At 42.8% G+C, this 26,936-nt stretch overlaps 2 protein-coding genes across 6 annotated transcripts in view; one reads left to right on the top strand and one right to left on the bottom strand.

The window, feature by feature from the left end:
* The window catches only part of DMRTB1 (DMRT like family B with proline rich C-terminal 1), a 36,746-nt gene extending 25,625 nt beyond the window's left edge, over nt 1-11,121 (bottom strand). For 2 of the 5 annotated variants that reach the window (XM_037499877.2, XM_037499875.2), the window contains exons 1-3: nt 10,924-11,117; nt 5,814-5,973; nt 4,536-4,699 (exon numbers count right to left, since the gene is read on the bottom strand). The gene's annotated coding sequence lies outside the window, so the exon portion shown is untranslated. Of the gene's footprint in view, nt 1-4,535; nt 4,700-5,813; nt 5,974-10,923 lie in introns of all 5 variants that reach the window. The other 3 variants (XM_054691228.1, XM_037499876.2, XM_037499879.2) reach the window with 3 other exon arrangements.
* Nucleotides 10,804-26,846, top strand: LOC119236759 (phosphate carrier protein, mitochondrial-like). The gene is made up of 3 exons (XM_037500735.2): nt 10,804-12,333; nt 20,525-20,657; nt 26,537-26,846. Exon 1 carries the CDS (start codon nt 10,804-10,806, stop codon nt 11,806-11,808), a length of 1,005 nt encoding a protein of 334 aa, XP_037356632.1. The 3' UTR covers nt 11,809-12,333; nt 20,525-20,657; nt 26,537-26,846.
* The last annotated feature ends 90 nt before the right edge of the window (nt 26,847-26,936 follow it).

Genomic DNA, 26,936 nt, shown 5'->3' with positions numbered 1-26,936 from the left:
CCTCTTTCACACACACACACACACACACACACTGCATCTCTGGCCTGTACCCCAGCTCTTGTATGCACAAATAAATAAATCTTAAAAAAAAAAAAAAAAAAGGATGGATACAGTAAGTCACTGTAAGTAAGCACAATGACCACCTTCCTTTTCCACACCCAAACCTCAGGAAGAAAGTCTGCATCATCCTAAGCAATGGTTTATAAAATAATGAGTTATTGTTGCTGAGGAATCCTTAATTAACTACAAAGGGGCTGGTTGGTGGTCATTACTCCCAGCTTCAGTTATGGCCCCTTTCCCCTTTAATCCCAAGTTTCTTACCTTGAATAATGCTTCTTCTCTTTGGTTAATAGGATTGTTGTTGGTACTGTTTAATTTATACGCATTTTAAAGAAGAGTGCAAAGGGGGACATCATTTATAATCATTCAATATTGCCTGCTCTGTGATGTTTCCTTACTGGCAGCGCACAAGAGTAAGGAGAGGCTTTTTTGCCTATAGTATCTTTCCCCCAGCAGCTATAACCCAGATATCTGCTATCTTCCCCTTCTTCAGGCTCTCTCTAGTGAGCAATGAGAAGTTTATTGAAGATTTTGTAGGGGATGGAAGGGAGGATTTACACGACACATTCTATAGCAGAGTCTTAAAATCCTGCCTTAGCATTTCTGTTGTCTCCAGAGCCTCCTTTGCTGTGCCACATCCACTGAAGGGAAACTAGTCTGTCTTTCCTCTCCCCACCATTACCCGGCCTTTATAGCTTCTGTCTCCTTTCTTGATTTTTTGAGAGCTCTGTAAGAGCTGTAGCAATCTCATTTCCCTTTATATCCAGCACAAAATAGACATTCAGTAAATATTTGTTGAATGTACAAATGAATCCTGCCAATGCCAAAGTTCTTTCCTGCCTAACTGGCATAGTAAATTAACTTGACTTAAGCAACTTTCCCCAAACATCATACAAGTGCTCAGCAAAATAAAACCGACAGTAAACAGGCCCATTCTTCTGACAAGGAGAATTTGGGGACCAACTTGTTTCCTTGAGTTCATCCCATACCCTAATGGCTGAATAATAGTAACAATAATCACTAGCACACTTTTATTTACTAAGTGTTTATATGCATCATAATTCCTAAGTCCTTTGTGTATATTAATTCATATAATCCTCACGAAAATGTTGTAAAGTAAGGACTGCAATTTTTACCTCCATTTTATACATGAAGAAGCTGAGGAGTGAAGTGAAGTAGCTCACCCAAAGATTTACAATCAAGAGACACAGCCATGAGGGCCTCCCCGGTGGCGCAGCGGTTGAGCGCTGGGTTGCGAAGCTGCGCGCGGCCTCTGCGGCGCTGGTTCGATCCCCGGCTGCTCCCCGGCCACCAGAGGAGGGTCCCACATGGCGCACAGACCTCTCCTGCCGCCCGCTGCTCCCCTCAGCAGTGTACTTGGGTCCTTCTGCCTGCTCTGCTCCCCGCTCTGGCTCTGGTGAATTCTCTCGCCCTCCCGCACTTCTGACTGTACCCAGTGCATGTATAAACAAAACAAACAAACAAACCAGCAAACAAATAAATAAAGCATGCCTCTATAAAAAAAAAAAAAAGAGACACAGCCATGATTCAAAACCAGGAAATCTATCCTCAAATTCCATGTTTTTTTGTTTTGTTTTGTTTTTTTTTTAAAGATTTATTTATTTATTTATACAAGCACTGGGTACAGTCAGAAGCGCGGGAGGGCGAGAGCATTCACCAGAGCCAGAGCGGGGAGCAGAGCAGGCAGAAGGACCCAAGTACACTGCTGAGGGGAGCAGTGGGTGGCAGGAGAGGTCTGCGCGCCATGTGGGACCCTCCTCCGGTGGCCGGGGAGCAGCCAGGGATGGAACCAGTGCTGCAGAGGCTGCGGGCAGCTTTGCAACCCAGCGCTCAACCGCTACGCCACCGGGGAGGCCCCTCAAATTCCATGTTCTTAACCACATATATGATATCTCAGTATTTCTTCTAAGCAAACACAGTACTCTCAGACTCTTTCAAGGAAACTTTGGTAATAAGTAGAAGTGTTTGTCTTACTACATTACTTATTACTCTATTACAATTGACACAAATGGGGTGAAGGTGGTAGCAACCTAGGGAAACTTCCTAGGATTCCCTGTTTAGTTGCTTTCCAGAGCTGATATTTATTGAGAGCCAACTATGTGCTAAGCATAAGGGACACAGTAGTAAATACAGACAGGGTCCTTGCCTTTAGCCATACATCCTAACTGGCAGTACAGACAGTAAACAAATACTTCCAGATGAAAGCTGGGAAGTTGGGGAGAGTCAGGATGCTATGTGAGCTCATAGGAAGGTCCTAACCTGACTGGAGAAATCAAGGAAGACTTCCTTGAAGGGCTGATTTCTAAGCTGAGGCAGAAGCTTCTGTATTAGCCAGATACAGAAGCAGGAGAGGTGTGTTCCGAGCAGAGGGAACAGCATGTCTGAGGCCCACAGAGTGGCTATAGTACAGTGCAGTCAGGAGACTGCTGAGAAAGGATTAGAGATTAGAGGATTAGAGATTAAACAGCAGTCAGGTCACACAGGTGTCCTGGGGAGAATTTATGGGAGTCAGCCACATATGGCCAAGGAGAGCAATAACATGGCAGGTGGCCAGGCCAAACTAGAACTCACATATCCAGACCTCTAGTACCTGCTCATGGTGGTTTGCTGTTTTTTACAGATAGTGGAACAATAATAAATTAGGACTCGCAGAGGTATTTCAAGATTAAAATGGAGTTGAGTGGGGTGTTCTTTGGGGTGGCTTTCCAGAGCCACACACTTGAGCATAGCCATGGTCCTGAACAGTGCTAGGCAGAGTTGTTCCTCCCAACCCTGGCCCCCTGTTGACTGAATCATCTGATCCTAAGACTCCTGTGGAGGCCAAGCACAAAGCAGCAGGAATGGAAGACAATGGGGTGAGAGGAAAGAAGAGTAAGATGCAATCACACAGCCACTGAAGAGGTTGTACAGGAATAAACAATTCCGTGGAGCAACTGAAAGCACACCATCAGGCCGGAGAGGGCACATTCAAAGTGGCATTGTTAGTGGAGTTAGATGCAATAGCACTGACTTTTGTTTGTCCTGTTTTCATTTGCTCATTTGACGAAAAAAGTTTTGACACACAGAAAATTTGACAGTATTTACAACTGACTACATGTTCTTTTGACAGTACTATCAAATGTCCATGAATATCAAGGATTTTTTCCCTTAAAAAATGAGACACATGTCCCTATAAATACATTGTTAATAGGGGATAATAGCCTTTAATATATCTGTCAGTTGGTGAAATCAAATTTGGTTTAAAATAACAAACAGGAGGGCCTCCCCGGTGGCGCAGCGGTTGAGCGCTGGGTTGCGAGGCTGCCCGCGGCCTCTGCGGCGCCGGTTCGATCCCCGGCTGCTCCCCGGCCACCGGAGGAGGGTCCCACATGGCACGCAGACCGCTCCTGCCGCCCGCTGCTCCCCTCAGCAGTGTACTTCGGTCCTTCTGCCTGCTCTGCTCCCCGTTCTGGCTCTGGTGAATTCTCTCGCCCTCCCGCGCTTCTGACTGTACCCAGTGCATGTATAAAACGAAAACAAACAAACAAACAAACAAATAAATAAATAAAACATGCCTCTATTTAAAATAAATAAATAAATAAATAAAATAAAATAACAAACAGGAATTTACTGCCAATATACGCAGGTCTCTGTCCCCTAGTAAAAACAGTCAAGAAGAACAGAGGAGCAAAGAATACTCAATATACCCTTCCTTTTCCTCTGTGTGTTCCTTGTCTATTTCCCAGAATAGTAAATTTGTATTTAAAAAAAAAAAAAGCAGAATTTTCCTCTGCATTTTGCTTCTATTAGAATGGCAAAAAGATATCAAGAATATATCTTTTAAGAGACCTTTTTATTTTGTCACTGAGTCAGTATAAATTCAGTCCATGTTGTAACTGTAACATGGCGGGAAATACTGCTCTAGAGACAGGCAGGCTGTGTGAGCGCCTGATCATTACTTATCAGTTGTGTTACCTTGGTTAAGTCACGTCACTTATTGAGCCGCAGTAGTAATACCGTTTGTATAATGTGCTGTAAATTCTGAAGGGTCCCTACATTTATCCCATTTAAAGATTCATATTTAATGAATGTTTACAGCTTTGCAGGCATGATATCATTTAAACCATAGAACACCATCTATAAGGGAGGTATTTTCATTGTGACCATTTGACAAATGGTAAAACTGAAGCTTAGAAAAGTTATGAAATTTCTGATCTAGGGTGTACAGGAAGTGGCAAAAATATGTATGAAGAGTCTGCAAATATGTACTCTTAAATACTATACTATATTGTCATTCTGTAGTTATTTAACTACAAAGTAAGGTCTCTGATTCTTGTAGGATTAATGAAAGCATGCATTTAGGATACACAACACAGTGACTGCTGTCTATTTGTAGGATTAGCATGCATTGCTTGATATCGAGGAGGAGGAGCAAGGGAATGGGGAATAAGGAGAAAGTAGTATCTCAGACTTACTTATTCAAGGCCACTTCCAATTGAAGATTTGATTCAGCGGCACAATCTTTCGCATGGCTTTAGGCTCTTCAAGCATAGATTAAACCCAAGCTGTCCAATACCATGTCCATGCCCCCATGTGGCTATTTAGGACTTAAAGTAAGGTAAATTCAAATTGAGATGTGCTGGAAATACAAAGTAGACATCAGATAGCGAAGACATAATGTTTTTTAAATGATGTTAATACCTCTTTAATAACTTTATATAGATTATATAATGAAGTAATGATATATTGAGTTAATGTTATTTTTAATATATTACTTTTTTTTTTTTTTGGGTGGGACCCTTGCCTGTGGCCGGGGATCAAACTGGCGCTGCAGAGGCTGCAGGCAGCCTCACAACCCAGCGCTCAACTGCTGTGCCCCCAGGGGAGACCCTATATTACTTTTTTTTACTATCAGAAAATTTTAAATTACATCTATGTCTCCCACGTTATAATTCTGTTGGATAGCACTGAATAAGAGATTTGTCTACTCAGTCCATTCTCCTTCCACTTGCGAAGACCACGTTTTCACAACAGCTCACATTCAAGCTGGCACACCATCTTCTTGGGGAGCGCACCACTCTCATACAGCCCCTCCTTATGTTGCTTAGATACCTTCACTTACTTGAATCTATTCTTTGTCATGTAAGGCCTTTCCAATGGAATAAAAAACTCTCATCAGTTTTACTTCAGTTATAAAAACAAACCACTGGTCTCATGCTTTAGAATTGGGAAAATTTACCTGACCACTAGAATAAGCCAGTTAAAAGTATCTAATAAAACTCTAGTTTGCATTTGGATGTTTGAATATATTGATGTTTGAATATATTTTTATAGGAATATTTTCATATTTATCTTGCCTGGCATACATTTCCAGGAAAATGTCGTGTAAAATAGAAAAGAGAAAAGGGAGCCATTATATACGAAGGTTACACCATTCCTGTGATCCATACCCATGAGATCCCAACCAGAGGCAGGGGTCCATTATTTACATGCTGCTTGAAAAATGGAGACCTTTGGACATTTAATGTTGTTAAGAACTCTGGATATTTAATAAGAAATTATTTGATTTATGTCCTTCTCCCCCAGAACTCACCCCAGGTAAATAATTATTACCTCTAAAAGCACTAATGCTGCTTTGCACAAATAGTTCCTTAAACAAAGAAAGGCATGAAGACTTGCTCTGACCAGTTTTCATCTGAGCATATAGAGATTATACCTCCCACAACATTTTCTTTAAACATGGCTAGACTTACTTAGTTTAATGAGGTTGGGGGATTGTTGATTTTTCCCCTTTAACTTGCCAGATAAATCAAAAATATTTATTTTAAGAGACAGTTTAAGGAACTCTGTAATTCCCAATCTGTCAGAGTTTTACAAATAAATCTTAGTTGAATGCCTGTCGTTGTTTCCATTCTGGTCAAGCGAAAAGAAAAAAGTATACAATTCATCAGAACAATTAGTTGATTGAGGTTAAATAATTCTAAGAATAAACATTTGACACCCTCCCACCCCCAACCCCATGCACCATAAAACTCCTCTAGTAAGAAGGATTATAAATTAAATGTACAAGATTTAAAATGGTCCAGATATACCCTAAACATTATTGCAGACTCGAGGGACACATTTAGAGAAGTTAAAACCAAGTGTAGTTTTAGAGTTTGGCCATCTTTGTTCAGTCATTTAACACAGTTTATTGCTTTGGTGCTAAGATGGGGGCATGCTGAGAAGTACGCAGCAACTGGGGAATAGTAGCAACAGTGCCCCCTGCTGCTCGAGGTCTACCTCCCTTAAAACTTCAGTGTCACGGATATTGAGAGATATGATACCTCAGGGTCTAATGAAACTCTTAGATATAAGGAAGTAAGGAAGGAAATAATGAACATCATTAAGGGACTTCAACATTGTAAGCATTGTGCTATCACTTAATAATAATACGAAGTTCATTATAAATTCTGGAAAAGAATGGGATGAAATATATAAATAAAGAGACTGAGTTTCAAGAAAGTTAGATAAACCTTAGCAAGATTCATAGCTAAAAATGGAACAGCCTAGGTCGCCTCGTATACCTGGTTCCAAAGCCAGGGATTCTTACACGGGGAAGTGACTGGAGGCCATTGGCACAGCTCAGACTGCTAAAAGTATTGTGACCAACTGTGCTGATTTGCCTGGGACCGAGAGGGTCTGCGACACTGGACCTTCAGCACTACAACCAGAAAGGTCTGGGGCAAACCAGGACAAGTTGGTTGCCCTAGCTGGAGTTCAGTTTTGAATAAAGCACAAGGCTGGAAGGGTCAGTTTGGAAAAGGCGGAGACCTGCCCAGTTGTCCGTCCTCTTCTTCTCTATGGCCCAGGCTGCTGCAGCACACATGAGCAATCTCTGTCCTACTTGTCTAACACTGTGAGATACCCTGAGGCACTGTCAAAAAAAGTTCACATTTCTGCCATGTATAGTTTTTTCAGTTCCTACGCTGAATCATCAAAGTCAGTTGAAATTTAGTTAATGAATAAATCACCCATTCAAGTGCAGAAGAAAGAGCAGAGTTCAGAAACATGGGTTCTGTTGAGATTAGGAAGAGCCAGAGAAGTGGGATGAGTAACAGAATTGACATTCATGGGATGGCTATTAATGCACAGGGTGCTGGGCTAGGTTTTTGTGCACACTATTTTTTTCTTGTAACAACTCTAAAAGAGAGTTACAACTAGCCTTAAATACATATTTTTGAAAGTAAATTAAGTGCAAAAAGAAGCCAAATAACTTGTCTAATGTCACACAGCTAGAAAAAAAATGAACTCGGAATTTATTTCTGCCCAAAGTTGTGGGACTTTTCCCACTATATCACAGTGTCTGACACATAGTAGTGCTTGATATTGAGTTTTTCTTCCCATTAAGTTCCTAAGAATTTAAAATTATTAATTTCAGTATCCCTCATGTGCTCTTTTTTTAAAAGATTTATTTATTTATGCACACAAGAGCTGGGGTACAGATCAGAAATGCATGTGTGTGTGTGTGTGTGTGTGTGTGTGTATGAGAGAGAGAGAGAGAGGATTCACCAGAGACAGAGGGGGAAGAGAACAGGCAGACCAACGAAATACACTGCTGAGGGGAGCAGCGGGCGAGTCAGGAGAGGTCTGCTGCGCCATGTGGGCTGTTCCCTGGCCGGCTGGGGATCGAACTTGTGCTGCACAGGCCGCGGACTGCTTCACAGTGCAGTGCCCAATCCCTTGCACCACCAGGGAGGCCCTCCCTCATATGCTTTTAAAATAACATATCAAAAATGCAGATAATATCAATATGTAATATTTAAGTATATATGACATATACGAAGCATATAACATGTATATACATAATAGTTAAAAAGTAAGATAACAGACAAAACATAAAAATAAAATTACCCAAACTCTAATGTTAGATATAGAGATGCAAGATGGTGGATGAAGTTCCCTGCATAAGTTCACTATACATGTCAAAGCTGAGAGAGCAATTCAAGCAACTACTCCAGTTCACTCGCACTGGTTGAGTTGATCAGTACTCACTAAGGCTGGATAGAATACTAAATCACAAGATTATACATGATGTAAGCAGTGTCTTTACAATTTCATTTGAAGTATCTGCTCTGCAATTTTTTTTTAAATGGCAATTTATCGGGCCTCCCTGATGGTGCAAGGGGTTAAGCACAGCACTATGAGGTTATCCACAGCCTCTGCAACATGAGTTCGACCCCTGGCCTGCCAGGGAGCTACCCCCATGGCACAACGGACCTCTCCTGTCTTGCCAGCAGCTCCCCTCAGCAGTGTATTTCAGTACATCTGCCTGTTCTGTTCCCCTGCTCTGTCTTTGGTCAGTCCTCTCACCCCCCACGTCTCTGGCCTGTACCCCAGTTCTTGTATGCATATATAAATAAATCTTTTTAAATAAAAATAAAAATGGCAATTTACTAACCGAGATGAAATTAAAAAGAATGTCAGGCAAATTACTTAAACACTGCAATTACAAGAAAACACAAGAGAGGTGGGTTAATAAAGTTTTCTGATATACTTTGCACCTGACTCTATACAATAACAGGTACTGGCAAAGTAGAAGGCATGGACAAATGGATAAGGACATCTCGTACATACATGTCTGTGTAATCAGAATGGAGAAGCTATTAATGGGCCTAAGTATTTATGGCTGAAAATCAACTACCCTGCATAAACATTAAAATGTCATGAGAAGGGGGACCTCCCCGGTGGCGCAGCGGTTGAGCGCTGGGTTGTGAAGCTGCCCGAAGCCTCTGCGGCGCCGGTTCGACCCCCAGCTGCTCCCTGGCCACCGGAGGAGGGTCCCACATGGCGCGCAGACCTCTCCTGCCGCCTGCTGCTCCCCTCATTAGTGTACTTCATCAGTCTGCCTGCTCTGGCTCTGGTGAATTTTCTCACCCTCCCGTGCATCTGACTGTACCCAGTGCTTGTATAAATAAATTAATTTAAAAAATGTCATGAGAAGGAAGTAAGCAAATATTATTAAAATGTCATGAGAAGGAGGTAAGCAAATATCTTGCGAGACACCTGAACAAAGAGGTTCTGATAGCAAAAATGACTATCAATTGTCTTTTCAGTAGACAGTATCTATAAAATGGGAAGGGTATCTCACACAGGTGTAAGGATTAGAGGCTTTTTAATGGCCACTCAATAACTGTTTGCTATTGTTTTATCTTAGCACTCTGTGCTTTCATTTCATTAGAGTTTATGAAAATTCTGTTTGGGAACAATGTAGGATATTACAATAGTTCTACTTTTTAATTCAGAATGTGCCTGGATAGAATAAGATCTTAAGTCTGTTGAATGAATGGATGAATACATGTTCACTTTCTTCTCTCTAAGTGAATATTGGATATAGAGGTTCTCTTATTTAAAAGAACATGAAAGTATACATCTGACTTTGTGGGAAGATTAGGCTCAACCCTCAGTAGTTTCCACCCATTGAATTCCTCTCCTCTCCTCAATAGGTCCTGCACTCATGCTTCTCTTAACCTGGAATTACCTTTCCATTCTTCTCTACATGCCAGACCCCTACTTATCCTTCAAGACCTAGCTAAATTGTCATCACCTCTGGGAAGTCCTCTTAACCTCTACAAGCAGAATTAATGGCCCCCTCATTGTGCATCCAGAACTTTTTCAAATTCCTATTATGATACTTCATACACAATGCTGATTTTAAAATCTCCTTGTTTAGAAGTAATCAGGAATATATCTGGTTCTTTGCTAACCCTCTTTGAACCCTGCACGGGGGTGCGGCACACAGTATGTGAACGAATTAATGTATGCTACTGATTTTCACTTGGGTTTACTTGGTTCTCATTTCCCAGGTCAAAGAGAGTGCAAGATCCCTAAGGGGAGAGAGGATTTCTGACTCATTTTCATAGTCATGCCAAGGATTTGAAGTCAATGAAAAAATACCAAATGCATGCAAATAATCAGCATCCCTCCCCCTGGATTCAGTGAATATCACCATGCTTCCTAAGCTCTCACTACGACTCTTGGAGGGAAACAACAGTGCAGTGTGAGTGTTGGGGGCAGATGTCATCCTCATGCCAGATAAGAATGTTATGGAAGCTTGGAAGCCGCAGGACTGGGCCCTTCTGTCCATTCCCTCTCAGAAACATTCTGTTGCCATGGAGATAACCAGTACCCCAAGCGGGCACAGTTGGGTGAGGACTCCAGAAAGGCCTCTCAGGAAGGGTACATGGAGACTCTTGGGACCCTGATCAACGTCCTCATCTATTTATTCGCCTATTCCTGTGTTTACTCATGTTTGTACTTGTTGGTTTACTTTATTAGCACCATTGTAGAGGACTAGGCGGCTGAGCTGGACAGAAGCCATTCGGGCACGGACAGCCTCACCCACCTCCCAAGGTGAGATCTAGGTACCCCTGACTACGGGCTGAGGAGGGGTGAAGGGTGGTTCCTCTGATTACAGAAGCCCACTCGCCTCAAGCCCTGAAGGCGGGGTGAGGGCGGCACCCCTACTGAAAGTCTCAGGTACCACTAGGAGGCGCTGCGCAGGCGCAGTGGCAAAACTGCAGGCGGGAGGGCGGGTGAGGTGAGGGCAAGGCAAGGCTTGGGGGAGGGGGCGTCTCCGTCACCGCCCGGACCGTTAATTTTGGCGGGCTGCGGGCAGCTCACAGCGCATGCGCACCTGCCCCGCGCCCCCTCGGGAGGCCAGAGGTGGGGCTGGGGAAGCGGGTGCCTAGCCCGAGCGCGGCCATGTGCGACGCCGGCGGTTCCCACACGCAGCGGCCGAGAAGCGGGGCCCAACTCCAGGGCCGGGCCTGGGCGGCGGCCTCCGCGAGGGCCCGCACCTACGAGTACGGCTCGAAGCGCTACCTGCTGATGTGCGGGCTGGGCGGGATGCTGAGCTGCGGGCTGACGCACACCCTCATCGTGCCCCTCGACCTGGTCAAGTGCCGCCAGCAGGTGGACCCCCACAAGTACGGCGGCCTCTTCAGGGGCTTCAGCGTGACGCTGCAGGATGACGGGGTGCGCGGCCTGGCCCGGGGCTGGGCGCCGACGTGGATCGGCTACTCCCTGCAGGGCTTCTTCAAGTTCGGCCTCTACGAGGTCTTCAAGATCCGCTACGCCGAGCTGCTGGGCCCGAGCAGGGCCTATCACTGGAGAACCGGCCTGTACCTGGCCGCCTCGGCCAGCGCCGAGTTCTTCGCCGACATTGCGCTGGCGCCCATGGAGGCGGTGAAGGTGCGCATCCAGACGCAGCCCGGCTACGCGCACACGCTGCGCGCCGCGGCGCCCCGGATGTACGGCGAGGAGGGCCTGTGGGCCTTCTACAAGGGCGTGGCGCCGCTGTGGATGCGGCAGATCCCCTACACCATGATGAAGTTCGCCTGCTTCGAGCGCACGGTGGAAGCGCTGTACCGGCACGTGGTGCCCAAGCCGCAGAGCCAGTGCACCAAGGCCGAGCAGCTCGCCGTGACCTTCGTGGCGGGCTACATCGCCGGCGTCTTCTGCGCCATCGTGTCCCACCCGGCCGACTCCGTCGTGTCCGTCTTGAACAAGGAGAAGGGCAGCACGGCCCTGGGGGTGCTTCGCAGGCTGGGGTTTTGGGGCGTGTGGAAGGGGCTGTTCGCTCGGATCATCATGATCGGCACCCTGACGGCGCTGCAGTGGTTCATCTATGATTTGGTCAAGGTCTATTTCAAGATGCCCCGCCCGCCTCTCCCCCGAGCGCCCGAACCCCAAAAGAAGAGGAAGTAGGCCTTTGTCAGCCTCTGTGGCCGCCTTGGGCCCGCCGTTGCAGTGAGAAGTGGCGATGGCGTGCCGTCGATGCTTGTGTATAAAATGTTAACGTTTTTCAGAGAGGCGATTTGAAATGCAGTCCGAGTTCGCCTTCAGTGATTGGTTTCTTCGTTTTGGCAAACCAAGAGGATTGCAGCCGTTTCATTGGGGCGGGGGCGGGGATGGGGGGGGTTAAGACATTATCTTTGGGGAGTCAGCTTTAACTCAATAGCTTTTCAATTATAAGGAAAAAAATTCTTCGCAGGAAGTAATGTTAGGTAATTTAGTGTCTCGATATTGTATCTCCTTTGATTCCCCATTTGGTAGAGATTATCCGGGCATCACTACTGAATCGCTTGCTAATGAGGTTTTAAGGTCAGCACAACTGTATGGGACACGGAACAAAGGAAGAGTCTGCTGCATGGTATTCATCTCAGCAGAAATTGTGCACCTATTGAATAGATGAAGGGCTCATTCCATATTTCCTGTTCATGTGCATTACAGGTAAAAATTATTAAAAGTTAAATTGTGACTTATATTGCCTGATGGCTTAGAATGTATTCACTGTTTTCAAAGAGACAGGACATGAGAAGATCTGCGTTTTCTCATGTTGCTTTGTCCCATTTTCTTCCTGATGTTGCTGATTAGAACATCGCGCTCTCCAGGAAGTGCTACAATTGGATCAATGTGGAAAACCAAAATGAGATGAAGGGCAGGCTGTGGGAATAAATATGTAAAGAAAAACCTCTGTTCTCTAAAGATTTCTTTTTGTATAACTCAGCTTTCAACAGCCATACATCCAAAGAAGATCATACCACCCTGACATTAAAAAAAAAAAAGAAACACAAAACCCTACAAATTCCAACAATTTTTTGCTGAATATTAAAGAATGGTTTTGGTGACTTTGGAAGGAAAATAACAGTTTGAACGGAACAAATGTCATTCCTCTAACTTGGTAGATGTTTCAGTGATCTTTGCAGTGGTTGGGCTTCATCAAATTTACTGAAGTTATAAGGCACATTTTCCATTTTCTGTGGCCTTTACATCTCTGAGGAAATGAATAAAATTAAATTCTGAGAATTAGATCTTTGTAGAATGTGAATAAGAAATAAGCTTCAGTATGATGTTTGTTACAATTTATCAATATGTTACATGATTGCCTTAATTTTGTATTAAAGACTACAAAAATAGAATATGTTGGTATTTTAAGTAAACTGTTTAGTGCTTAACAAGTTAAAAAGTGTCTTAAAAAGTATGTTTGAAATGTGTTGATTGGATAATAAAGAGTTTGGAGAAAAAAATAACTTGTGAGTGAGATGGAATGAAATTAATATTTACTGCTTCTGTTTTGCTTATTATCTGGGAGGTGGCAGGAGAAGGATCATTATTGAGACATTCCTTCAGTTCCAAGTGAATACTAGGAACTTGGCGGCTAGGTGTGTTGAAAAGTTCTCAGTGAAGGAGAATGATAAATTTCACGGAACTGCAGCTTCATTTTTGCAAGATTTGAAAAAAATATTTGTTGTGTCTTGTAGAATTCTTATAGTAACTTCCTTTGGTAAGCAATTAAATAAAATGCTTTCTATCAGCAATACCATTTAGAGAATTGCTGTAAAATCACTATGGAGTTTCAAGATAGAAAGAGACCAAATGGTTTGTAGTATTTCACCATTGTTTTGTTGACACCACGTAATTTCTGTAACATGCAATACACTGTGTATGTTTAGAGAAGTATACAATATGAAGAGAACTCCTTGGCATGTGTCTGACTGTCATGGACATTATCAGGAAGATAGGTCAGCTTAGTTTGGGTCAGCAGTTTTCACAATCAGTCCCTAAATTTCTATTCACCTTTTTTTTTTTTTTTTTTAAAGATTTATTTATTTATTTATACAAGCACTAGGTTACAGTCAGAAGCGGGGAGGGTGAGAGAATTCACCAGAGCCAGAAACAGAACAGGCAGCGTGACGAAATACACTGCTGAGGGGAGCAGCAGGTGGCAGGAGAGGTCTGCGCACCATGTGGGACCCTCGCTGGAGGCCGGGGATCGAACTGGCACTGCAGAGGCTGTGGGCAGCTTCGCAGCCCAGCGCTCAACCGCTGTGCCACCAGGGGAGGCCCAGTCCCTAAATTTCTATTCACCTTTTTTTTTTAATTGGGTGGTGATTTATAAAAGTTTGAATAAATAGGGTAAGATAGCTAACCACAGAAATAAAGATGAGTTTAGAGTCATTAAGAATTTTTTTCAGTTACCATTCTTTTGGAACAATTTAAACTTCTACTCAGTGTTTTACCTTGTCTGTAACTATCTGTGACATCATATGTCTCTGTTAGAATTAGAAAATATGTCTGGTATCATTAGACAGTTCATACTCTCATAAACTCAATTTTTGAAGTCCATTTTATGTATAAAAAAAAACAGACTCAGGCTAGGTAATTTGCTCAATGTCATATAGCTAATAAGTGATACAGTCTAAATCAGAGTCCACATTTTCTTTATTTCAGCACTTTCACATAACCAATGACTATTCTTTTCATAAACTGCTTCTTACAGTACCTCGAAATACTTTTAGTAACATTTCTATTTGTATAAATGATGAAATGACTGTTTTTGCACTAAAGGAAAGCTTATCTCAATTGTGAAAAATGTACTGTTTAGTAATCAAATGCAAAGTACTTACATACCTTTAATATTTAAATCATTTCCCATACCAGTTCAGTGCATCAATCCTAACTTGAAGGGACTAATGATAATAAAAGCAGTGCTTTTATCTTTATAAATTTGTGGTACTGCAATTTTCAATGAGAAGCTTTGTTCTATCACATTTTCTAGTGTTTTCCTCTAATCTTTAGTTCCTATAGCCGAAAAAACCTGGCTTAGGCTATTTATCTTTTCTCCCAGGTGGTGATTAAAGTAGGTTTTTTTTTTCAAGTATATAAAATTAATTTCATGATTGGGAACTATAATCTCATTCATTGATCTGTTCTTTGAGAAGTGAATAAAGAAAGCAGGTGAAATCTTGAACAACAAAGGCCATATTTACATATCACAATGGTAAAGACTGGAAAGGTATTAATGTTATGAGTATTTTCCTTGCTCTACAAGTATATCTTTAGAAAATACTTCTTTTGAGCCTTTCAAAGGCAAGAACAATCACTGAAGTCAGAAGATCACATTTTGATAGGCAGCCATTCAGTTATAGTATGCCTATTTTATGTGGTCTTAAAGATCAGTTATTTTTAATCATGAGCATGGAACTGAAAGGAAACTTAAATTTCAACATTATTTTCAAAGCTTTGTCTTGTTTCCTAAATGCTTCTATTTGGGCGGTTGAGTGAGTATTGAGGGTACTGACAATGCAGTTATAACTAAGATTTGTGTGTATGTGTGTGTCCCTTTTAGTTAACACATTTTGAGACCTTCAGTGATATAAAGCACAGAAAATTTTAAAGGCCATTGGTAATTCTACCCATGCCCCAGTTTATAACACAAATGATCAATGTCTACCATTTACCAAGAATTGTGATGAGCATAATATATAGTTCCTGCCTTTGTGGAACTTACAGTCTAGGGGGAAAAATAAATACGAGTATGCAAAGTGCTGCAAAGAAACATAGGGTACCGTAAGGTTGTACATCTAAATGATATTTGAGATGAGACCTAGAGGATAAATAGGAATTAAGACCCACAAAAGGAAGATACATGGAATTGGGCACAATATATACACCCGATCTGAAGAAAGAGAAAGCCTGGTGGTTTTGAGTTCCCTCTGGCTGGAGTCATTAGATTGCAGAGAGGGTGGTGGGAAATGAGTAACAAAGGTAAACAAGAAAAGGGTCTCTAGGCTTTATAGTTAAAGATTTGGACTTCTTAGAGCCACTGGAAAACTCCTAAAGGGCTAAAAGCATGGAATGCCCTTCGAGTTGCCATATGGTAGGAAATGAGTGGACAGAAATGAGTGGAGTCAGTTAAAATGTTACTATACCTAATAACCCAGGTGAGGGAATAGTAATCTGAACGAGGATGATGACAATGGGGATGTTAAAGTATCAGGAGGAGCCAAAAGATGGCAACATCCCAAATGCCCATCATTTGATAAATAGACAAAGACATATATTATGTATTTTTGTGTATATATATATATTCACATATTGAATATGTATGAACAGTAGGAATATTGTTTGGCTGTAAAAACTAATGAAGAACTGATACATCTTGCAATTTAAATGAACCTCAAAAACATGCTAAGTGAAAGAAGCCAGACAAACAAGGTCATGTACTACATGGGTTACTTTCATATGATATATCAAAATAGGTAAATCCAGGGCCTCCCCGGTGGCTCAGCGGTTGAGCGCTGGGCTGCAAAGCTGCCCGCAGCCTCTGCAGCACCGGTTCGATCCCTGGCTGCAGGCGAGGGTCCCACACGGCGCGCAGACCTCTCCTGCTACCTGCTGCTCCCCTCAGCAGTGTATTTCGTCGGTCTGCCTGTTCTGTTCCCCACTCTGGCTCTGGAGAATTCTTTCACCCTCCCACTCTTCTTCTGACTGTACACAATGTTTGTATAAATAAATAAATAAATCTTTAAAAAAAAATAGGTAAATCCAGAGAGACAGAAACCATATTAATGATAAGTAGTGCATGGGGTGATGGGAATGGGAAGTGATTATTTAATAGATATGGGTGATAAAAAGTTTTCAAAGAAGAAAGTGGTGGTGGTTGAACACATGGTGAATATACTAGATACTACTTAGTTGTACACTTTAAAATGGTTAATTGTTAAATGAATTTCACCTCAATAAAAAATAATCATGAAGTGCTTTATTCATAATAGCCTCAAAGTGGAAATAGCAAATGTCCATCAAATGATGAATGAATAAAAATGTTGTATATTCATACAAGGGAATATTTCCATCATAAAAAGGATTAAAGGAATAAAATCATGCTGCAATGTGAATGAAACTTGAAATCATTGTACTAAGTGAAAGACGCCAGAAACACAGAGGCTGGATATGGTACAATGCCACTCATATGAAATGTCCAGAACAGACAGTCCCTTGGCAGTAGGGGGCTGCGGTGAAGGTGGCCAGATGGGAGATAGGAATGGGGAGTGATTGCTAATGGATATAGGGTTTTGGGGAGATGATGAATGTCACAGAATTAGTGGTGATGATTGTACAATTTTGTGATTAATCTAAAAACCACTCAAGAAGGGTGAATTTCATGGTATGTGAATTATATCTCAATGAAGCTGTTTTTAAAAATATCATGAGACTATAAAATGCATTCCAAATATCTATTTTTTCCTTAAGATATGATCCTTACTTCTGTCTTCCTTAATTTAGTTAAGACTCTAACCACAAAAATAAACAACGGACTGTGTTAAATTGTCATGTTAAATTCCACAGAAATGAGCAGGAACAGATGATCTACCATGTTGTAAAGGCTGGAAATTGCCTCTAAGAAATGAATGATGTTTTAATCACCTGTGGTGCAGAGGTCATTAATTTTGGAGACTCATTTCACAATGTGAGGAGTTGAGCCGCTAGCAATTTTGACCTTTATTGTAAAGGAAAAGGAGCAGATAGATTTTGAGAAAAGCAAGTGTGTGTATAACATACAAGAAAATCCCAGCTAACCGAAATGGTCAGAAATTGGTGGTTTTATTTAATAAACTGCAAGGAAACCAGAAATCTTTTGGTTTTAATTCTTGATGAATTTTTGTCTATATGTCTGATTACTTCTCTTTTATAATATGTTACTTATGATTAATAATTCAAAGATTTATAAAGCATCATGGCCGTCATTTTTGAAGACCAATACTTGTATGCTGCCATACCCATAGAAGGTGTAGGGTTTGGATAGATATACGCTGTCCCCTAAACCTTATTGGCTATCAATGTGTGTATGTGTGTATTTAATCCTCAATTTGTAATCTTGGCATTTGTTATAACATAGAATAATGGGAAACGTATGGTTTAAGATTATTGAGCATCGACTCTATATTACCTTGTAGCTTGGTACTTTTGCTAGAGTGTAATCTTCATGAAAGTGGGAGGTCCCAGATTCCCTGCCCACCTAAGGAAGCAAGGAGATATGGAGAAGGCTGGAGGACACACAGGGAACAGAGTTAGGGGACTGGGAGAGGAGACTTGGAGGAGTCATGTGGAGCTGACAGATGTGAAGTCGCTCTTGCTTCTCAGCTTTGGATTTGCACCGGGTACTTGAGTGACTTGGAAGGAGATAGATGGAGTCAAGGCATGCAGAGACACTTGGAAAAGATGCAGGTGAAAGACCCATGGGGAGGTTGACAACGTCAGCCTGTATCTTGACTTGTACTCCGGTTTTTCTCCTTTAGTCCCAGACTTGCCTGGCTGCTTCTGCTCCCACCAGAAGGTGCCTTAGACATGTGGCAAGCTTTTGGGCCTCCGAGGGTCAGCCTTGAGCCAACCCCTTTGGGCTGGGCATTTACCCACAAGGGGATGGGTAACTTTGGGTGTTTTATCAGGAAATTATTATCCTTTCTTCTCTTTTTGCACACTACTAAAATTCTTTCACATTAGTAGTATGCTTTGTCATTATGTGGCAGATGTCAGAATCTTTTTTGAGTGCAAGTTTGGAGGTCTTGGGTTACTCCTCATTTTACACACTAACAGTTTTGCATATTATCTTACTGTATTCTCATTTTGTGTCCTAGCAGGGTGTTTCAAAATTTGGGGATTTCATGTAAACTCTATATCATCCTGTGAGAGCTCCAAGATGGTAGGCTCTATTTCTGGAAACTATATACCTAAATTATTATAATTTATATATATATATATATATATCAGTCTATTTATCTTTTCTACCATAAAGAAATAAAATTTGTTTTTAGAAAATACTAAAATTTGGTATTCTAGAAACAGTTTCTGCGGGTTGAAAGAACTCTGCCCCTTTGCAAGACTGGTAATTCACATACACGTAATTGTTAGTCTTCAGACGTGAATTGGAGCTGCTGACAGGGTGATTGTCTATTTGTAAGAGGGTGGATGGAAACCTGGCAAAGAACCACAGTCCTTTCATCTCCAATAGCATTTGAATTCTGGCTGTAGTTACATTTTACTCCAGATGAGGATTTGTCGCTGTAATCATTGTTCTTATACCTCAATGGCTCCCCTCACTTTTTTTTTTAAATGATGCAGCTGCTTTATTTTTTTTTTATTTTTTTTTAAAGATTTATTTACTTATTTATACAAGCACTGGGTACAGTCAGAAGCGCGGGAGGATGAGAGAATTCACCAGAGCCAGAGCAGAGAGTAGAACAGGCAGAGTGACGAAGTACACTGCTGAGGGGAGCAGCAGGCGTGGCAGGAGAGGTCTGCGCACCATGTGGGACACTCGCCCGGTAGCTGGGGATCGAACTGGCACTGCAGAGGCTAAGGGCAGCTTCACAACCCAGCGCTCAACCACTGCGCCACTGGGGAGGCCCTCCCCTCTCTCTTATCAAGAACATAAAGTTTTTTATGTCATACTAAATCAGTATCATTCATCTTATTTATCTGTGCTGTGTTTTGAAACCTTTACTCCTTTAGATTACCTATGTCTGATAAATGTTGCTACTAATATTTATAGCAACTGTTTACTATGCCAGACAGTGTGCTTAGCAGAATGGATCATTTATTTACAACCATCTTGTGAGGCTGGTGTTTGTATGTTAGCATTTTTCTATTTCTTTTATTTTCTTTTGACTGCTAGCAACACAAAACCAGAAAGATATTTATTGTTGACAATAAATCTGGAGCTAGGTAGGCCAGTCCTGGTTTAACAGAGCGGTGCTGTCCCCAAGTACCTAGGCTCTTTTGGGTCTTATACTCACCATCTTCAGTATTCAGCACTGTTTCCCCTTGTCTTCAAGAGGTAGCTGCCACAGCAGACATTGTATCTCAAGGACAGCATCCCAATCAGGAAGCATGGAGGCAAAGGCAAATGGGCTTATCAGAAAGGAAAATCTTTCTCCGAGTTTCTGGCAGATTTCCCATCTGGCCTCATTGACCAGAATGAAATTATTTGCTTTCCCGAAACCCCTTTAAGCCACTCATTGATGATAAGAATGGAGGGTTTCGATCAATGTAACACATCTGCCAGGGTGAAATCCACTGAGACCTGGACAGAATGGGGACTTTTTGTTGTTGCTAGCAAGGAAGAAGTGGGAAGTGGCTGTTGGGTAGATAACCAGGATCTGTTCTTTATTCTTTTCCTTATTTTGTAGATGAGGAAACTGAGGCTCAGAGAGATCACATGAGGCAAAACCATAGTGACAAAACCAGGATTGAAACCAGTTCTGTCTCCAAAACCGTTCATTGTCACACAACTTGCTTTAGCCTGAATCCTGCTATAAGGCACACTGCAGTAGATCATATCAAAAGGGATTTGTTACTGAAAGTGTCAGAAAAACTGCTTTCTAACTGTGACTATTACATAATGAAGTGTCAAAGCCAGGAATCTTTGGACAATGGTGTTCCCATGGATAACAAAATAAGATTAGATAGCAAATTTGCAATCATGCTTTGAAAAAGAGAAACTAGATGAGACACACACACACACACACACACACACACACACAGAGAAACATCGTTTTAAAAGCAAATGTTTATAATTCTTCTTTGAAGTCATCCTAAGTCTTTTCATTCTGCCCTTTTTGCCCTTTTGACTTTCCAGAAATGGTGGATTTTTTTTATATACTGGAAAAACCCAAAGGATTCATCAGAAGAACATGTTTCAAAGAGCTACTACCAATTTTTTTTCCTTAAGAAATGCATCAAGCATCTGAGTTGCTGCTGGTAAATTCTCTGTAAGTAGCATTATAATTAAGCACACACAAAACCATTCTGTGTTTCCAAGAATACAGCTGGGTTGGCACGGGATTAGTGATAGCACATGGGCACCAAGCAAGAGGGTCCCATTGCATCTCAATACCATGTACCTTCTTTGTGCAGTAACCAATCTGATTTGCCCCCACCCAACACTCTCTGAGTCACAGGTCATTGCCTATTCACCCCGTGTCTGTCATTGAGCTAATTTCTTGGGCACCTTCACTGAGCCTTGAGACTGTGGTTATTCTGCCTACTGGCATGGTCAGAAAAAAGTGCCAGGAAACAGAAGTGGCAAACCTCTGCCAACATGACTCCTCACTACCCCAGATTGGTAGGCTCAGCCCATGGAAATAAAACAATGGTATGTAACGAAACTGGGACGAGAGAAGCAAGGGTGGGTAGGGGTGGCGGGAAAGGGCTGAGCAGTCAGACCAGGCATCCAAACTTAGCCTGACCACTCCTGGCTTGTGGGGTTCAGCAAGTTACCTAACCTTCCCCCCAAGCCTCAGCTTCCTCCCATGTAAAATAGGGAATCACAGCACCTATCTCAAAGACCGATGATGAGAATTAGCAATAATTCATGTAAAACATATGGCATAAAATAAAATTTCAATAGATTGTAGCACTTATTATTACAGCTCCTTAGTAAAAAGTTAAAGGCTATGAGTGTGGAAAGACTTAGCCTGTGTTTTTTTTTTTTGTTATGATTGTTCCTGGTTATATACAGGATGAATTTGCTTTAATTTTTAATGCCTCATAAGTACATAACCCTTTGTGGAAAATGCAGCGTAGGAAAATGAAAAGCAAGTAGCCTGGGGGTGTTGCGTGTTTAGAAGCCAACGATGGCAACCCTATCTTCCCCTGGCCTCTGTGCAAACAGTTTCTTTTACAAATGTGTTTTTGGTATGCAAATCACTCTATGCAGATTTCTGTGTGCAAAATACAGCATAGAAAAAACGGCCCTCTTGCCAAGGAAGATAGGAGATGTTGGCTGCCATCAAATGAATTAGCAGCAAATTTTAGATTTCTTTCCCTACTGCTCTTTCTAACAATGTATGGGGTGAGCATATTTTTGGCACAGTAAACCAAACTATTTTGGCTTTAGATTGTGTGTTCTTGTGATAAAAGTGTGCTTATTGAAGCCTGTAACTACTTTTTGAAACCATAATAATGTTTTGTGGTATTTAATTTAGCATTTCACAACAGTGCGCCACCTCAAGTAAGTGAAAACGCTTGTTCTGAAATCACAGATGGCTTCCCGTCTAAGGTTAAGCTGTTTGTCTCCATGCACTTCCTGCTTTCCTGTGAAGATGTGTGTGTATTAACAGATTTAAGTCTATGTTGAATTATATGTACATCTTAGTAAGTGAAAGGAATACATTTACTAGTAAAATCATCTATTAAGTTGGGCGAGCTTGGGAAGCTAGTGCTAATTCCTGAGGCCATACCTGACCAGCCAGGCAGAATAACAACACATCTCCTTCCTGGTGTTCCACGCCATCTTCAGTCTTTCCCTACTGACTGCTTGGGAGCAAAGGAGGCCACTGGTGACAGAGAACTCCAGCCAGGTGTCCTGTTCTCCCCATGATGCTCAGGAAAGCCGCACCTGTAGGCACGGGCCCACCACGCTCTCCTCTCTCCTCTTCTCTCATTTCTTCCCAAGCCTTTCTTGTTTGGAGGTTTCAAACTCACTGAGTGAGACACGCATTCATCTTTACAAAAACAATGCTAAAATGAAGGCATTTTTCAAAACGAAACTCTCATCTGAGAGAGAATAACCAGTGTTGCTCACCTGTGAGACTTCACCAATCGTGGGAAAGGAGGGAGGAGAATAATGGGTTTCACTCACTCTTTACTCATTCCTGCATTTGCTGGCTCATTCCTTTCTATTCATTAATTAGTACGTGTCAGGAATTGCCCTAGGTACAGGAACACAAAGGGGAAAATAGTCGCAGCATGGAGAAGTTCACTGTCTACCAGGGGAGACGGGGTGAACAAACCACGCTGGCATGGATGCCCCAACAGATGCTTCTCTAAGGGAGAAAGGTGGTTCGCAGATGGGACCGTTAACTCCACCCTGCTTGTGGGCAGGAAAGACTACTTGGAGGAGTTATACCTGAGCAAGCTTTTGAAGGATGATTAGGTATTCTCCAGGTATGTGGGGATGTGTGGGAGAGGGAGCACTTGAAGCAGAGAGAGTAGTAAGTGCAAGGGCACAGAGGTCTGAAGCAGCAAAGGATGGGATATTTCATCAACAAAATTTCTTCATTGAGGAAATTTCTCTGGCCTAAGAACAAAGAGGAGAGATATAGAAAGGAGTCCGAACATTGCGTCTGTCTGGCCTGCTTTTTTATTTCTGTTCGATCACCCTGTTAGGTTACCTCTTGGCTTGTCCAAATGATTGCTGTATCCTATAAATGGTCTCGTTGCCTCCAGCTTCTCCCCCTACAAGCAGAGGATTCACCCACCTCTCCCACACCACACGCACACTGGTGCCCTTCTGCACAAAATAAAGCCCAAGCTTTTGAGGCCTTGATGACTCTGTCCCTCCTGCTCCACTGGCCACACCTATAGTACCTACCCCTTGGGTCGCAGGGCCTGAGCCGGGCCTAGCTGCGTCCATCTCTGCTCCTTTGCCCATGTCAGTCCCACTGACCAAGCTGTCCACTCTTTCCTGACCTTCACGTCAGTCCTTCAGGATTTAGCTCAGGTACCCTCTGTCTGGGATTGGCTCCATCCTCCTGTCTGCTAACGTTGTGTCAGGGATCAACCAAGGGCTTGGGAGTCCTGAGGTATAAGTTCCAATCTTGACTTTAGATAAGTTTCTGAGACTCAGTTTCCCCAACCGTAAAAGATGACTGCTTACATTGCCCAGCTGTTCTAACATGTTTACCAAGTACCTAACACATAGTCCTCAGATGTTAGAGCTATTATTTATTGTTATGATTTTTATATATATGTATAGGTGTAAATATATATCACACTTTTGTTGTAATTGAAGCTTTTTGTGAAATGCAGGCTGTGGTAACTACCTTCCTTACTTGCCATGAGGAGCATATTAACTACGAGTATGAAATCCCTATAAACCAAAATGCCCTTTGGAGAAGCTAATCATTATTTGTATCTATATTAGCATATTTATTATTTTCTTCATTTATTCATTCATTTACTTATTTAATATTTACTAAATCCCTGGATTTGTTACATCCTAAGCTCACTGTGGAGGGTGAATTTGAAATGCCTCCCTCAAAGCACAGAGTCTCATGGAAGAATCAGACAGGCAGTCAAGTCTAAAACCAGTGGGGAGGGCCTCCCCGGTGGCGCAGCGGTTGAGCGCTGGGTTGCGAAGCTGCCCGCGGCCTCTGCGGCGCCGGTTCGATCCCCGGCTGCTCCCCGGCCACCGGAGGAGGGTCCCACATGGCGCGCAGACCTCTCCTGCCGCCCGCTGCTCCCCTCAGCAGTGTACTTCGGTCCTTCTGCCTGCTCTGCTCCCTGCTCTGGCTCTGGTGAATTCTCTCACCCTCCCGCGCTTCTGACTGTACCCAGTGCTTGTATAAAAAACAAAAAACAAACAAACAAACAAATAAATAAATAAATAAATAAAACATGCCTCTATAAATAAAAAAAAAAAATAAAAAAAATAAAAATAAAAATAAAACCAGTGGGGAGCCCCAGAACCATGCTAGGCACTTAGGAATAAGGGAGGCTGAGAATTAGGGATGATTTCCTGAAAAGCAGCCCTGAGTTTGGGTGTGGAAGGAAGAGACTAGACGGTGGTGGGGAAGGGGGTGCAGGTGCAGGGAACTGGGCCAATAAGGGCTGGGGAGAGGGCAGCATGAAATGGCGTAGGGTAGGGGGATGGCAGTGTGGGACCAAGGAGCCCAGCATCTGGGGCTGTGGATTAGAGGGAAAGAGAGTGGGTGGTCGCGGGGAGATTGCATTGGAAAGTGAACTGGGGAGGGAACACTGGGAGCTCTGACGGCCTGTGTGTTTGGAAGGCACGTGAGGTCCATGCACCAGCAGGACCGAAAGCTCCTGACAGCAGAGAAGGTTTTAAGTCTTCCCATAGCCCCCCAATTCTCATGGCTCTCTGGGCACAGGGCTGCACAGTGAGAACGAGGGCCCATGGCATAGAAGTTCCAAAGTACAGTACAGAAAGCCCTCCAGCCACCCCAGTGCTGGGTCCCCTCCTCCAGAAAGCTCCCTGTGCTGAGAGGTGAAGGTGACCTGTTTTTGCCAAAGAGCTGCAATAATACAATAACAGGAAAACAGGGTTTGTATAACAGAATTTCACTTTGAGTATGTTTTTTGCTGCATTACACAGAGATACAAGCTGAAGGCCAGTCAGTCTACCAAAGGGCTTTGAAGTGCACAAGCAAGATCCCCAAAATAGTTATTCTTTCCAGAGCCCTTTAAAGCCTGCAGTACAACCTGGCAGGTGCTAAGATAAACATTAGCTTGTTGACCACAAAACTGGCTCTGGGGTCCTGACTGTTAATTGTCAGAGGTGATGATTCATGATCTTTTGTTTTTCCACTTGTGGAAAATAGAAAAAGGCACTTAGAACACAAATGCGCTCTCTGCAAATACCGGGATTTCTAGTCAGGCCCAGTACTATATTACAACCACCCTCTGAAGTAAGGTTTTGAAAATAAACACTTGAAAGGCTGCCCAGATTGTTGTAATCTTATTAATCTAACAAAGAAACTCAGTAACTGCCTCAACCAGGGGGATCTGTGTTTACCATGTAATTTGCCACAAGCTGATAAACACACCCTTGCCCCCTCACAGAAAAATCCCATGTTCCCTGCAAGGAAGCAGTTGGCAGAAAAACAGAAATAGAGGATTAGAGACCAAAAACCCCTGCGGTTTAGGTCCTGGGTAAATGTTTGTTCAACTCCTCTACCCCCTGGCTTCCTACCTAGCCCTCCCCGCCCCCACCTCCAATTTCAGAGGTCCAGGGCAGGGCTGCTCTGGGCCCCTCCAAGCAGTCTGCTAAGATCTCCCCAGCAGGATTTCTGCCCCAGGATCTTGTTGCGTGGCTCTGAGGTCATTCTGGCTACTAGGGTGGACTTTCAGACTGTCTTCTATGCACAATGTGAGGGGATTCCAGAGGACTCCCTTCTTCCTTATCTCTTGGGGGCAGTGCTTGCAACAGCACCATTGAGCATGGCTCCTCAGAGTTTTTGGTTGCAAACCATAGGCAACTTCTGGCTAAGCAGCAGAAAAAGAATTTATTGTCAACAGCAGCAAGCCAGACCAGGAAGTTGGGTGGCCGGGTTATGTCAGGTCACCACCACTGTGGCCCAGCTGCCCCTTCTTCACTAACCCGGCTCTGCAAATCATCTCTAAACTGGTTGAGCACCTTTGTGTCACGCCCTCAGGATTAAAATCCCAGGAGGGGGTGTGCATTTGCACCCAGGACCACCTTCCCCTCCCTTGTGCAGGCTAAGCCCCCCTTTTACCTCAGAATGAAGAGATTTGCATGTTGGGTAGACAGAAAATAGCCACTTCGATCCCAGGAATAGCAACGACTAACACAGAGCACTGTGCCAACCACTTTCAATGGATGACCTCTTTCAGTCTTCACAGCAGGCTTGTAAGAAAGGGGCCCATTTTACAGATGAGAAACTGAGGCACAAGAAACATGCTCAAAGCCACACACTAGGAAGAGACAGAACTGTGAGTTGAGCTTCCAGTGGGCAATGAGTTTGGTCAAAGTTCCGTCATGGTCTTAGAAGTTCTGGAAACTACATGTAAACCTCACCTAAAATGAAACTCATTCATAGTAACCAGCTCACCCCAGTTCTCCTCAAGCCTCCTCTCCTTTGTGTGCCCTGTTTTGCTTTGCTTTCAGGTCCACCTCACCCTTGTCTGTCTGTGCAAGGCTGCTCTTATTTAAACCCTGGCTCGAAAGACTGTGGCCCAAATCAGGAATGCACCAGGATGCCAAATGCCATGAATGATTCTACGAGATAAATCCCCCGCTCTTCGAAACTGTCTGTCTTCACAAGGATCTGATCCAGGATGTGAATCACTGAATAAAAATCCCTATCAACCTTTACAAATCTCATTTCTAATTAAATGTGTCTTATCAATCAGCGATTGTAACATGTATAGCAATAGAGTTTGACATTAAGGGATTCCTATTATTAAAAAAAAAATTGGCATGCTTTAAAAAATGATGGGTGCCTGATCAATATCTGCTGCAATAAGGAATGAGAAGCAGAGGCCTGTCACTCTGGTAATTGCAGACT

Source organism: Talpa occidentalis, unplaced genomic scaffold (assembly GCF_014898055.3).
Source record: "Talpa occidentalis isolate TD23 unplaced genomic scaffold, MPIMG_talOcc4v2.1 talOcc4.9, whole genome shotgun sequence".
Taxonomy (NCBI): domain Eukaryota; kingdom Metazoa; phylum Chordata; class Mammalia; order Eulipotyphla; family Talpidae; genus Talpa; species Talpa occidentalis.
This window is presented reverse-complemented; position numbering and strand designations above follow the sequence as displayed.

Excerpts from the sequence above, each read along its gene's own strand:
- LOC119236759 (XM_037500735.2), top strand. The coding sequence starts at position 10,804 with ATGTGCGACGCCGGCGGTTCCCACACGCAGCGGCCGAGAAGCGGGGCC.